The sequence below is a fragment of the Rhineura floridana genome, chromosome 3, assembly GCF_030035675.1.
Source record: "Rhineura floridana isolate rRhiFlo1 chromosome 3, rRhiFlo1.hap2, whole genome shotgun sequence".
Classification (NCBI taxonomy): Eukaryota; Metazoa; Chordata; class Lepidosauria; order Squamata; family Rhineuridae; genus Rhineura; species Rhineura floridana.
In genome coordinates, this window is record NC_084482.1 from 221,148,414 (window position 1) to 221,162,216 (window position 13,803).

The 13,803-nt window shown below is 44.0% G+C and overlaps 1 protein-coding gene across 3 annotated transcripts in view; it reads right to left on the bottom strand.

Annotated features, from left to right (window-relative positions):
- C3H12orf4 (chromosome 3 C12orf4 homolog) overlaps positions 1-9,558 on the bottom strand; it is a 33,440-nt gene extending 23,882 nt beyond the window's left edge. For all 3 annotated transcript variants that reach the window (XM_061621096.1, XM_061621094.1, XM_061621093.1), the window contains exons 1-4: positions 9,133-9,558; positions 4,020-4,236; positions 2,497-2,642; positions 1,066-1,247 (exon numbers count right to left, since the gene is read on the bottom strand). In XM_061621096.1, the coding sequence (XP_061477080.1) occupies positions 1,066-1,247; positions 2,497-2,642; positions 4,020-4,215 (524 nt within the window). In that variant the 5' untranslated portion in view covers positions 4,216-4,236; positions 9,133-9,558. The remainder of the gene's footprint in view (positions 1-1,065; positions 1,248-2,496; positions 2,643-4,019; positions 4,237-9,132) is intronic.
- Between the last annotated feature and the right edge of the window lie 4,245 nt (positions 9,559-13,803).

A 13,803-nucleotide genomic window follows, 5' to 3' on the forward strand; every position in this document is an offset into this window, starting at 1 on the left:
CAGGGCACCAGGCTGGAGAAGGCTGCATCATATCTGCTAGATACAATTGTCATTACTTTTAATACAACTCCAATGCTAATCCATATTGTTTGTAAGTTGCTTGAAGACCTTCAGGTAACAAGCAACTAATCAAACTAAATAATGATAATAATGATAGATTTAAAAAGTGTATCTGCATAAAAAAACCTGTGGCAGAAAATATGTTTTGCACTCTGTTGTTGTTGTTATGTGCCTCCAAGTCGACTACGACTTACGGTGACCCTATGAATCAGCGACCTCCAAGAGCATCTGTCATGAACCACCCTGTTCAGGTCTTGTAAGTTCAGGTCTGTGGCTTCCTTTATAATATCAATCCATCTCTTGTTTGGCCTTCCTCTTTTTCTACTCCCTTCTGTTTGTCCCAGCATTATTGTCTTTTCTAATGAACCATGTCTTCTCATTATGGTTTTGCACTCTACATGCTGTAATATTAATTTAACATAGGCTTTCTACCAATATAATGAATCTTTTAGTTCTAACTATAAAACTTCATGATCTGCTCTCATGAAGTGTTTTAAGAAAATTCCACCCTACGTAACTAGAGGCTAAGATCCAAAGAACCATGATCCTAAAACTACTTTCATTAGCTTAGGGAAGCTTATTGAGACCCAGTATTTAATTGTTTTTATAGAACAGTGCCACACACACTCCACCAATCCCCATGGCAAAGGGAAATTTCAAAAACTGTTTGATGGGGACAGTTCATTAAGCGGGGGGGGGGGGGAATAAGTTATATAATGAGCCTATTAGATGGATTGATTCCATCAAGGAAGCCACAGACCTGAACTTACAAGATCTGAACAGGGTGGTTCATGACAGATGTTTTTGGAGGTCACTGATTCACAGGGTCGCCATAAGTCATAATCGACTTGAAGGCACATAACAACAAAGGTTGCTCTTTGGTTCCTGGTAGTATTTAAATCTCAGGTGGTCCTTGAAAAATATTATTTTATTTTCTTCTCTCTCTTTAAAATGATTTTATGATTAATGGAAAATGCCAGATTTTAAAACAGATTTCAAGAATACCTTTCTCGTAATTTTTTCAGCTCCACATCACTTTCACTAATTAATTCTGAGATGCTAACAAAATAATTGTGTTCCAAATTTAACAGGGTTTCAGAAGCAGGAGAATGGATAAGATTGTGATAGACATCTGCAAAATCTTCATCCCAGCTTGGGTCTTCTGGTCTTGCATGTTCCAACGTTGCCTGGAAAATAATAAAATTACACATGAAGACTATTTCATTTGAAAAGCCTTTTTTTATTGTTACACCGAATGGTTGTCCATGGAAAATTTTTGTTTTGATGTATTTTTTTTAATTTGAAGTTTGTGACACCATGGTCAGTGCCCTACCTGGCTACATGCTAGCACTGGGCCTGGTTAATGGCTTGGGATGTGGTTTATGTTCAAGTTAACCATCCTTGTTACTGCCAGAGAAGGCTGGAGGCAAATAACTGAACCACGGAAAAATGGAATAGAGAACTGATTCTCTAATTATGGATCCTTATGTAGCCAAAACAGCAGTAGTTGGCTCATACATTGGCTGCCCATTTGCTACCGGGCCAAGTTCAAGGTTCTAGTTTTGGTGTACAAAGCCCTGTACATCTCAGGACTAGGATACCTGAAAGACCATCTTATCCCTTACATACCCAGTCGATCACTGCGCTGTGCAGGTGAAGGCCTCCTGCAGATACCATCTTATCAGGAGGTTCATTCTGCACAATATAGGAAACGGACCTTTAGCGTGGCAGCACCTACCCTGTGGAATTCCCTCCCGTGAAATATTAGGCAGGCACCATCTCTGTTATCTTTTTGGCGCCTTTTGAAGACCTTCCTCCAACAAGCCTTTTAAGTTGAGACCTATCCTAGTCTGTGTCTGTGTTGTTGTGGTGGTGGTTGTTGTGGTTGGTTGTTGTTTGTTGTTGTTATTATTATTATTGATTGGATTTCTTAGTCGCCCATCTGGCTGGCTATCCAGCCACTCTGGGCGACGTACAAAATAAACATACAGATACAGTAAACATTAAAAATCTGGAAACAAGAATTGTTAGAATCTCTTGTTAATATGTTCTTTTTTCAATAATGTTTTTAACCCTTTTTAAAAAATGTATTTAACGTTTTTTTAAAAAAATGTTTTTAACGTTGTTTTAATGTATTTTAAAGTCAGTTTTTATGATGTTTTAAAGTGTTTTTAGCGCTTCTGTTTGCCACCCTGGGCTCCTGCTGGGAGGAAGGGCGGGATATAAATCAAATAATAAATAAATACATCTCATTAGAGAGTACAATATCCACTAAAGCTGCAATCCATGTCTTCTCAGAATTAACCTCCATTGCGTGCAGTGGGACTTACGCCCAGGTAAGTGTATATTGGATTGCAGCCTATAGTATTAATATGCTATATGGTCAGACAGACATTCCAGGCTCAGTCTTCTAATCGTGTTATGGATACTTCTTACCTCACTGTAGGTTTTGTCCCAAGCATTTGCCAGCTGATGTAAATCTACTTTACTGGACTTCACAGCTTCCAGGGCTTCTTCTGCTTCTATATCAAAATCTTTTATGGATTCCTCCTCAATGAATCTATTAAGGGATACTTTTAAATCTGAAATATTTACGGGGGGGGGATCGTGCATTAACTGAAATGTGCATATTAAGTTACCCTTAAAAAAATCGTTTAACACATGACAAGTACATTCAAATAATTAAGCACAGAGATTATTTATTTATTTGTTACATTTCTATACCACCCCATAGCCGAAGCTCTCTGGGCGCTTTACAGCAATTAGATTACACAATATCTTCACTCAAGATGACATATTAGCCTTATTTTTCTGAAGACAGATTAACAGAACCCTCCGCGGGTGCCCACCTTATAATAAACTCATGCGAGTTAATGCCCTGGTTTGCACGTCATACGAAAACACAAGTTTGAAAACAAACTGCTTTTAACATGTCTTACCAGCTTGCTGGTGTATACTGCTCAAAAATTCTTCCAGCACTCCCTCCCCACTATGGAGGAAAATAAACTAGAGCCTGGCTTTTCATGTCATCTGAACTTGGGGTTGGCTTCCTCCAAACAAACCACAGGCAGTAACCAAGGTTTGTTTGGAGGAAACAAGCCACAAGCTGGGCTCAGAGACGTGACAAACCACAATCTGCCTGGTTGCATCTGTGGCACAGCAGCAGCAGCACAAGCAGGGGTAGGAGGTTTCAAGTGGCATGCTCCAGTACATTTCTGGGTCTCAGTTTGTTTTAAACTAGGTTTTAATGTGACATGTGATCTGGGGCAACTTGAACATGACTTAATTTCATAAGTCCAGAGACCTTTGCAATTGCATACATTACTAAATAATGTATAGCTAACAGGGCCGGCTCCAGGCATGCCAGTGCCCTTGGGCCCCAGCCTGCCCCGGGCCCCTCCGCTCCCCTTCCGCGATCCACAGCACCATCCGTGGATCGCAGGACAGGAGCTTCTGAGCTGCCCACCATCCCCCCGCTTCACCTACCTTCCTCTCTGCTGCTTTTTGCGGCTGCGAGCCAGGGTTGCCATCAATCAAGATGGCGGCCGAGGTTTCCCTAAGGGGCTGAAGCCTCTGCCGCCATCTTAATTGACAGCATGCATGCATGTGCATTGCTGCCATCAACCAAGATGGTGGCAGAGGCTTCAACCCCTTAGGGAAACCTCGGCTGCCATCTTGATTGGTGGCAACCCTGCGTGCACAGTACACGCAGCCACAAAAAACAGCAGAGAGAAAGGTTAAGTGAAGCGGGGAGATGGCGGGCAGCTCAGAAGCTCCTCCTGTCCTGCGATCCGTGGCTGCTGTTGTGGATCACAGAAGGGGAGCGGAGGGGCCCCTGTAGCTTCAGGGGCCCTCGGGCCAGTGCCCCACCTGGCCGCCCTTCAGAACCGGCCCTGAATCCAAGTTCTGTGAAGGTCCCATGCAACTAGGGAAGGCCAGTGTAAATAATAAATCCTTACCATTTTCTATGAAGCATGGCAAGCTGTGAGGGAGCATTAGACGGTTATGGAAATGGCTAGCATTTTCTTTCACTGGGAATTTCAGTGGAACTGTAAGCACAAAATGCTGGTTTCCAGCGCTGAATTCATACAAAAATTCTCTTTCCTTACTACAGATTGTTCCTTGGTTACTCTTCATTTTAAAGGCTTCCTGCATTCTAGCAAAATGAGATTATACCTTCACAAAAACACAAAAAAAGGCAGTAAGTGAAGAGTTTTTTAAAAGTGAAAGAAAAAAGCATGGATTTAAGACATTAATGAGAGCACTTAGGCTTTTTTCAGCATTTAGTTCTTTTTAAAAAAAAAGAAGTATCCTTTCTTGTTTTTTTGGCTCTATACAAATTACTATTGTAGCCAATTGGATTTGCCAGATGTCCCCTGGTCTACAACATGACCCATCCGTAAGATATTACACTGCTGTTTATTTTAAAAGTGTCCTTTTTGTTTTGTCTCTTTTAAAGATCTGATGAGGCAACCAGGACTTCCAGTTTAAAACCCAAGTTTACAAACAAGATGTATCTTAAACACATCCCCGCACCTTAGACACATTCCTACCATTTATCTTTGGTCTTTTTTCGTAGGGTTGCCATATTCCAATTCCACAAATCCAGGCAGGCTGATTTGCATGAATCAGTTGCATAGTTTGCATGTTATGCAAATCATGTCCTGATTAGGCAAATTAATCATATTAAAGGTTGCATTGTCCAGTTGTTTTGTTTTTGTGCCTAGCAATTACCACCAAAAACTGGGCGAGGATGTGAAGATTTTTTAAAAATCCTTCATTTTCAACCTTAAGTGCCTATGATGGAATATTAATTTATTAAGAGGATATATATTCTGCATTTCCACTGTTAAAAACGGAGTTCAGGGCAGCTTACAAACATAGTAAAAACAATAAAAATGCACAATCAATGTAAAAGCATAATAAAAACACAACACACATAAAACAAGTCAATGCAGCAGTATAAAAATCGTTCTACTTTTAACGCAGATAGTAATCAAGATTTCACTATTATCAGTTCTGTCAATCATCTTATCTAAAGGGAACATGTCTGAGCATGTAAGAAGGGTCTTTAGTACACCGATTCTCACATATCCAATCAGAGAGAGGGGAAATGCAGCCTTCTATGATAAAGGCTGGAACATGATGGAGACTTGGGTGCTGGCACCTCTTGTTTAAAAAAATAAAATAAAAATGCAGTGAATTCTAGAGAACTGGCCAGCTGTGGTAGCATTAGACAGGGTAACTGTTCCATTCCTATTAGTCTTAAGAGGGGGAAGGTTACACACACACACCACTGCATTGAATATATGCATAGAGAAAGGGAGCACCCCTGTATGTTTGTATATATATACAGTAGGGCCCCACTCATACAGCGGGTTACGTTCCGGACCCCCGCTGTAAAGCGAAAACCGCTGTAAAGTGGATCCCATTGACTTACATTGACCAAAATGGTGCCGGCGGCAAAAAAACGCCGTAAAACCAGAACAAGCGCTGTAAAATGGGGCCTTTCTACAATTCACAACCGCTGTATTAGCAGAACACTGTAAAGCAGGGCCCTACTGTAGATGCACACACACACACACATATCCAGCCCTGGGTAGATGGAAGTAGGGTGGTCTTTGGTGGAGAGATGCCTGCCAGTCATTTTGAAGAAGGATATGTATCAAAAAATTACTTTTTAGCCTTTTCTGAGTTGCTGAACAGAGCCTCTGTCAGGCAACAGGGTGAGTGAGGCAGCATTCCAATGCAACTTCACTTAGGAGTAAGCACCATTTAACAAGGTGGGTGCAGGGCTGAAAATGCAAATGCTAGTATCACTGCCTTTTCTACAGAGAGGTTTGCTTTTATGTCTTGTATCTGTTCACGGGAGGGAGTGTTTAGTGGAATCAAACCCTTTTATTCCATCCTCCATGATGACAGGCAGACCCTCCCATTGCATTCGCCACTTAAGACACACATCCTGAGAAATGCAACTGAGATGAAAGCGGCTTCTCCTTGCTGACGCAACCAGAAAGTGTATGGGTAAGGGGTGGAGCAGCTGCATGTGTTGATCAAGTGGGCATGAGCAGTTTTCTAACCTGCTAGATTCTGCATATGCAGCAGGCAGGCGGACTAAAATTCTTGATTTTTCCAGGACAACTGTGGTGTTCCTCCTTGGCTAAGAACAATGGACGGTGGGAATTAGGGTTGCCAGGTCAGAAGCATCCCAAAACCTGAGGTTTCAGGGGCAGGCCCAAGTGATGTCAGGGGCAGGCCTGGGTGATGTCACAGGGCAGGCCCTAGTGCTGTCATTAAGCATGATACATTAAGCATCAATCACAGTTGCTTGGAGCATAAAATTAAAAAAAATTGCCTGATTGGAAATTAAGATAGAAATCTTAGCTAAAAGATGGAGCCTGGGTAGGGAACATTTAATCTAGCCCATTTGCTTTTGGCAAGAAGGGTTTAAGTGCCCTCAGGCCAGGCCAGTCACCAGAAGGCCACTGTAGGAAAAAAGCCTAGTGCTGTGGAGATGTTAGATGGGAGCACTGAGGAGTAATGGATGCCCCCAAAGGCTGCAATTCTCAACACACTTACTAAGGCACTAAGCCTCATAGAACTCAACAAGATTTACTTCTGAGTAGATATAGTTTGGATTGTGCTGTTGGTAAAGCTTGACTAGGGATTAGGGTTGCCAGGATCTTGGCCTGAGACTGATCCTGTATCTTTAGGAGAAGAGAAAGTCAGCCAAGTGCAGGCGTTCTTGCAACTCCGGAGGGAAGGGGAGGGAGAATTCCACCTGCACTTGGCTGACCTTCTCTTCTTCTAAAGATACAGGATCAGTCTCAGGCCATGGACCTGGCAACCCTACTAGGGATCCTCTGCAAAGACATCCATATCAAAGCAGGGTTGGCAACCCCGTCTGGAATGCCCTGTCCTTATCTTTTAATGTGGCTGCTCCAAACTTCTTTACAGATTTGACTCTTCACTTCAGAAAGAGGTATGAGAAATAAGCAAGAGTAAGAAGATTCAGCCAACCCAATTCCAGTGAGTAATAACTGACAGAGAGAAAACACAGGCAGCAGCTTGGGAGCAACAACTGCAGCCACACTTCCAAATATGTGAATTCTCTTTTACCACTATTGGGCAAGAAACAAACCATCATACAACCAACAAGGTGCATCATCAATGGGTTTAAGAGGGTTGAGCTGAGCGCATGGAACCACTGCTGTTGCTTCTATGGCTGTAACTGAGTGAGGTTAAAGATAAGTGAAATGCAAATAGGAAAAAAACAACACAAAAGGCAGTATCACTTTCCTAAATGTAATACCATACCAACCACAACAAGATTCCTATGAGTAAGGCAGAAAACTCAGCATCCCACAACCAGTCAGGATTCATAAGCAGAAACCCAAACTAAAAAAATCCTAGCAGCCAGTCAGCCAAGGTCACAGAAATCCCCATGCAGCACAACCTGACCTGGGGACTGCAGTTAACGCAGAATGCTGCAGCACAATTGCTGACATGAGTGAGATCCTATCAGCACATAATACCTCTGCTCTGAAATCTGCATTGGTTGCTGATTTGCTACCAGGCCAAGTTCAAGCTGTGCTTTCCATGTTATGGGTGCCACATAGTACTTGTTCTGCCCTTGTAAGAAATCAGTCCTGTAAAGTGGCAGCGCCTATGCTTTGGAACTCCTTGCCTATTGACATTAGGCAGATGCCTCTTTTCAGCACCTGCTAAAATCATTTTTGTTTAGGCAAGCCAATAATTTTATTGTTTTAATTCTTTCTGTAAACCACTTTGAGATTTTTTTACAATAAAGCAGTATATAAATGTTGTAAGTAAAAATACATAGATAAATTTTGGAGTCACTTTAGCCCTTGAGTCTCTTCCCACTTTAGGAACCAAAGAATCTGCCTTATACTGACTCAGGCCAGCAACCCTAATATGCACCATTTAGGCACACTTCAGGGCAAAGCGCTTGTTCTTATCCCTAGCAAAAGATCCCCCTCCTCTTGAGGAGGTGTGTTTCATGGGACATATGGGTGGCAAGTTCACACACTCAGGTTTCCAAGAGCATGTAACAATGCTAATGTAACAACCATAGTGTGAAATCAAATACTTATTGGGACACAGTATGAAGAAATATTTATATAAGTATGACTATCAAATATGTTTATTAATAACACAATCTGTAAAGATATTTATGGCGCAATCCTATGTTTTTCTACTCAGACACAAATCCCAATGTATTCAATGGGGTTTGCTCAAACAGGGAAGCGTACAGAGAACTGCAACCTCAAGTGATAAGGAACTTGTTCTTTCAACAAGCCTTTCAAGTTGAGACCTTATCCCAGTCTGCGTCTGTGTTGGAACTGCTTTTTAACATGTTTTTAAAACTTTTCTTTTTTAAAAAAGATGTTTTTTAAAGCTTTTTAAAAATGTTTTTAAAGATGTTTTAATGTATTTGAAAGTCTGTGTTTATAATGTTTTAAAGTGTTTTTAGTGCCTTTGTTTGCCGCCCTGGGCTCCTACTGGGAGGAAGGATGGGATATAAATCAAATAATAAGTAATAAATAAATAAACTTCATTCACCCAACCCAAAATTCAGAATGCCTCTTTAAGCTCTTGCTTTATGGTTATTGGATTTTAAAGGGATTTATTTCAAATACATACAGCCCATATAGTAGTTTATTGTCAAACCAGTTGATCATTGCAGAATATTTTTTAAAAAATAAAATCAGTATTAGCTTCCTACGAAATTATAACAGTGACTAAGTAAGCCCTGCCTAATTGCTTTAAAAATAGGATTGGATGGGGAGAGAAAGATATACAACACAAACACAATTCTTTCCTATATTCACTCAAAAGTCCCATCAATTTACAGCACAATCCTAACCATGTTTACTCAAAAGTAAGTGCTATTGAATCCAATGGGATTTACTCTGGGTATATGGGATTAGAATTGCTTTTATTCCCAGAAAATCAACTATTGGGAAGGTTTTCCAAACACTGCCCTCTTCAACAGCCCAGGATTTGACTCCTACACACAAGAGGGGGGAAAACTGAAATGTATGTACTTACCCAATTTATGAGATTTTCAGATAAGGGGGGGGGACCACCATTTTCTTACGTTGCAATGAGATCTTCTAGCACTGCCTGAAAGTCAACCAAAGACAACCCTGGCTTCACTTACTGGTTCTCAAGAACCACCTAGAAACCTTTTTTTTTAAAAAAAATTGAACCTGAGAGTCCTGGCCACCTAATGGACTAGGAGGGGCACTGGGTGACATGGATAGAATCCGAGTAAAACTCGGCTAACCGAGCAATATGCCAACCCTACTTATTCTCCCCCCACTCCATAATCTGTGATCACACAACAGCAGCCCCAACACAACTGCAGGGCGGGGGGGGACGAGGAGGAGGAGAGCGGCGAGAGATAGAGAGACTCAGTCCTCTAGTGGGTAAAGGAACCGAATTCTGGTTCCTAGAGAGGCAGGAAGTGTGTGTGTCGGGGGGGGGGGGAGAATAATGGCGGAAAAGGGGCGGGGTCTAAATTCATTATCCGGGAAGAGAAATGGGCCACGAGGAGGAAGAGAGAGCAAAGAGGTGCATGATTGGAATGAGGGGAGGGGTTTGCTGTACTGCCTTTCTGCCCCACAGCTGGCGGGAGACCCCTTTTGGATTTCTTAAACTGGAAGAGGGGCTGGTCAGTCTCCCTCCTGCCAGGCAAGGAAAATGGAGGGATGGAGAGAGGAATCTGAAACTGACCAGGCTCTGAATGGGTTTCTAGAAGCTTTCAAGGCAGAGGATGGAGGAAATGGGTGAATAAATGCCCCCTCCTCAGCTGGGCTCCAGGGGAAGGGGCTTCTCCAGACATCCCCTTGGGAGTTTGCTGGAGGGGGAGATCGAAGCCCAACAAGGGTGGATCCCAGCTTATTTTGCAGGATTGGTCCATCTGCAAGGGTGTTGGGATCTGTCTCTGCTGGCACGGCCAGCCTCCCCCCTCTCTAAAGCACAATAGGTGGGCAGTGGTCGCAACATCCCTGTAAGGGGATCTTCTCAGTTACTGTCTCTTCTGTCTTGGCAAAAACCATCACTGTGGCGCTGGCTTTCCTGGCCACAAAGCCAGGGAATAAGGTGAGGAGATGGCTGGGGAAGTGTCCAAGTTGTCACCTGCACCACTTGGCTGAGCATCTCTCCCCCATTCCCTGAATCTGATATGCATTCCCAATCTAGAGAGATCATCCGGCCATTTAAAAAAAAATGTTCTGCAATGCCCAACTGGTTTTGACATTAAACTATTATATGGGATCTATATATTTTTATATCTCCTGTGTTTGTGTGTGTGTGGTCTTCCCAACAACCCTGTGAGGTAGGATTGTCCAGGGCAGCTCACAAGAAATAAATCCCTTTAAAATCCAATAACCATAAAAAGTATAAACAGTTGCAAAACAGCTTAAAGTAGCATGATTCTGAATGTTGGGTTGGGTGAGTGTTCCTTATCACTGGAAGCTACAGTCTGTGCATGCTTCCCTGTTTGAGTAAGTCCCATTGAATACATTGGGACTTGCTTCTGAGTAAACAATCATAGGATTGCACTACAGATATCTTTACAGTTTGTGTTAAATAATAAACATCTTTGACAGTCATGCTTATATAAATATTTCTTCTGACTATGTCCCAATAGGTATTTGATTTCACACTATGGTTGTAAATTATTACTTCCTCTACATTTTAAGTGTGCCCTTCTTACTTAGGGTGGTCATGGTTCCTCTCTGCTGTTTTCATCCTGAGGGGCACATTAGGCTGAGAGATGGAGAGCAGCCGGTGGTCATCCAGTAATTTTACAGCTCATTTCCATTAAAAAAAATAATTAAAACGATTTACGTGCAGGCAATATTTATTGAGTAGATCTACAAACTACATATACGACGCTGAAGTTGGTTCCTAGTTCCCACTTCCTTATTTGTGTGAAATTTAAGTCACTAACAAAGAAGAAAAGTTGACAGCTACAGCAACGTCAAGCCAAATTTAAAATGCCCCTGAACCCCAAAATAAATAATGGGGTACCTGTATGATATATCGCTGTAATCAGGAGATTCTCCCCGTCAAGACTGACAATAAATTTATACAATCAAAATCATCAGGATTCTGATATCATAAATACATAATGATATCATAAAATCATAAATCATAAGTAACTAGGGGTACACACCTCAAAATCTGCTCTGGGCCAGGACAAATCATATACCCCCGGAAAGGGGAGGCTGTCCCCTACGAGATGCCACTGCGTCCCTCCTGGCCCAGAGCTTCTGCTGGGCTCAGGGCACGTGAGAGTGCATCTATCCAAAACCGAAGCAGACAAAAACATACAGGAAAAAATAAGTAACTGGGGGTACATGCCCCAAAATCTGCTCTGGACCAGGACAAATCATATACCCCAGGAAAGGGGAGGGTGTCCCCTATGAGATGCCACTGTGTCCCGTCCAGCCCAGAGCTTCTGCTGGGCACCAGGCACTCACGAGGGCATCTATGCAAAATCAAACTGGACAAAAACAGGCAGAAAAAAATAAGTAACTGGGGGTACACACCCCAAAATCTGCTCTGGGCCAGGACAAATCACATGCAACAGGAAAGGTGAGGGTGTCCCCTATGAGATGCCACTGCGTTCCGCCTGGCCCAGAGCTTCTGCTGGGCGCAGGGCACGAGGAAGGGGATCTATCCAAAAACAAAGCAGACAAAAACATACAGGAAAAAATAAGTAACTGGGGGGACACACCCCAAAATCTGCTCTGGGCCAGGACAAATCATATACCCCAAGAAAGGGGAGGGTGTCCCCTACGAGATGCCACTGCGTCCCGCCTGGCCCAGAGCTGCTGGGCGCAGGGCACGTGAGAGAGCATCTATCCAAAACCGAAGCAGACAAAAACAGGAAAAAATAAGTAATTGGGGGTACATGCCCCAAAATCTGCTCTGGGCCAGGACTAATCATATACCCCAGGAAAGGGGAGGGTGTCCCCTATGAGATGCCACTGCATCCCGCCTGGCCCAGAGCTTCTGCTGGGCGCAGGGCACGTGAGAGGGCATCTATGCAAAACCGAAGCAGACAAAAACATGCAGGAAAAAATAAGTAACTGGGGATACACGCCCCAAAATCTGCTCTGGGCCAGGACTAATCATATACCCCAGGAAAGGGGAGGGTGTCCCCTACGAGATGCCACTGCATCCCGCCTGGCCCAGAGCTTCTGCTGGGCGCAGGGCACATGACAGGACATCTATCCAAAACCGAAGCAGACAAAAACATACAGGAAAAAATAAGTAACTGGGGGTACACGCCGCAAAATCTGCTCTGGGCCAGGACAAATCATATACCCCAGGAAAGGGGAGGGTGTCCCCTACGAGATGCCACTGCATCCCGCCTGGCCCAGAGCTTCTGCTGGGCGCAGCGCACATGACAGGGCATCTATCCAAAACCGAAGCAGACAAAAACTTACAGGAAAAAATAAGTAACTGGGGGTACATGCCCCAAAATCTGCTCTGGGCCAGGACAAATCATATACCCCAGGAAAGGGGAGGGTATCCCCTATGAGATGCCACTGCGTCCCGCCTGGCCCAGAGCTTCTGCTGGGCGCAGGGCATGTGAGAGGGCATCTATCCAAAACCGAAGCAGACAAAAACATACAGGAAAAAATAAGTAACTGGGGGTACATGCCCCAAAATCTGCTCTGGGCCAGGACAAATCATATACCCCAGGAAAGGGGAGGGTGTCACCTATGAGATACCACTGAGTCCCGCCTGGCCCAGAGCTTCTGCTGGGCGCAGGGCACGTGAGAGGGCATCTATCCAAAACCAAAGCAGACAAAAACATGCAGGAAAAAATAAGTAAATGGGGGTACACGCCCCAAAATCTGCTCTGGGCCAGGGCAAATCATATACCCCAGTAAAGGGGAGGGTGTCCCCTACGAGATGCCACAGTGTCCCATCCGGCCCAGAGCTTCTGCTGGGCACCAGGCACTCACGAGGGCATCTATGCAAAACCGAAGCAGACAAAAACATGCAGGAAAAAATAAGTAACTGGGGGTACACACCCCAAAATCTGCTCTGGGCCAGGACTAATCATATACCCCAGGAAAGGGGAGGGTATCCCCTACCAGATGCCACTGTGTCCCGCCTGGCCCAGAGCTTCTGCTGGGCGCAGGGCATGTTGGAGGGCATCTATCTAAAACCAAAGCAAACAAAAACATACAGGAAAAAATAAGTAACTGGGGGTACACGCCTCAAAATCTGCTCTGGGCCAGGACAAATCATATACTCCAGGAAAGGGGAGGGTGTCCCCTATGAGATGCCACTGCATCCCGCCTGGCCCAGAGCTTCTGCTGGGCGCAGGGCATGTGAGAGGGCATCTATCCAAAACCAAAGCAGACAAAAACATGCAGGAAAAAATAAGTAAATGGGGGTACACGCCCCAAAATCTGCTCTGGGCCAGGGCAAATCATATACCCCAGTAAAGGGGAGGGTGTCCCCTACGAGATGCCACAGTGTCCCATCCGGCCCAGAGCTTCTGCTGGGCACCAGGCACTCACGAGGGCATCTATGCAAAACCGAAGCAGACAAAAACATGCAGGAAAAAATAAGTAACTGGGGGTACACACCCCAAAATCTGCTCTGGGCCAGGACTAATCATATACCCCAGGAAAGGGGAGGGTGTCCCCTATGAGATGCCACTGTGTCCCGCCTGGCCCAGAGCTGCTG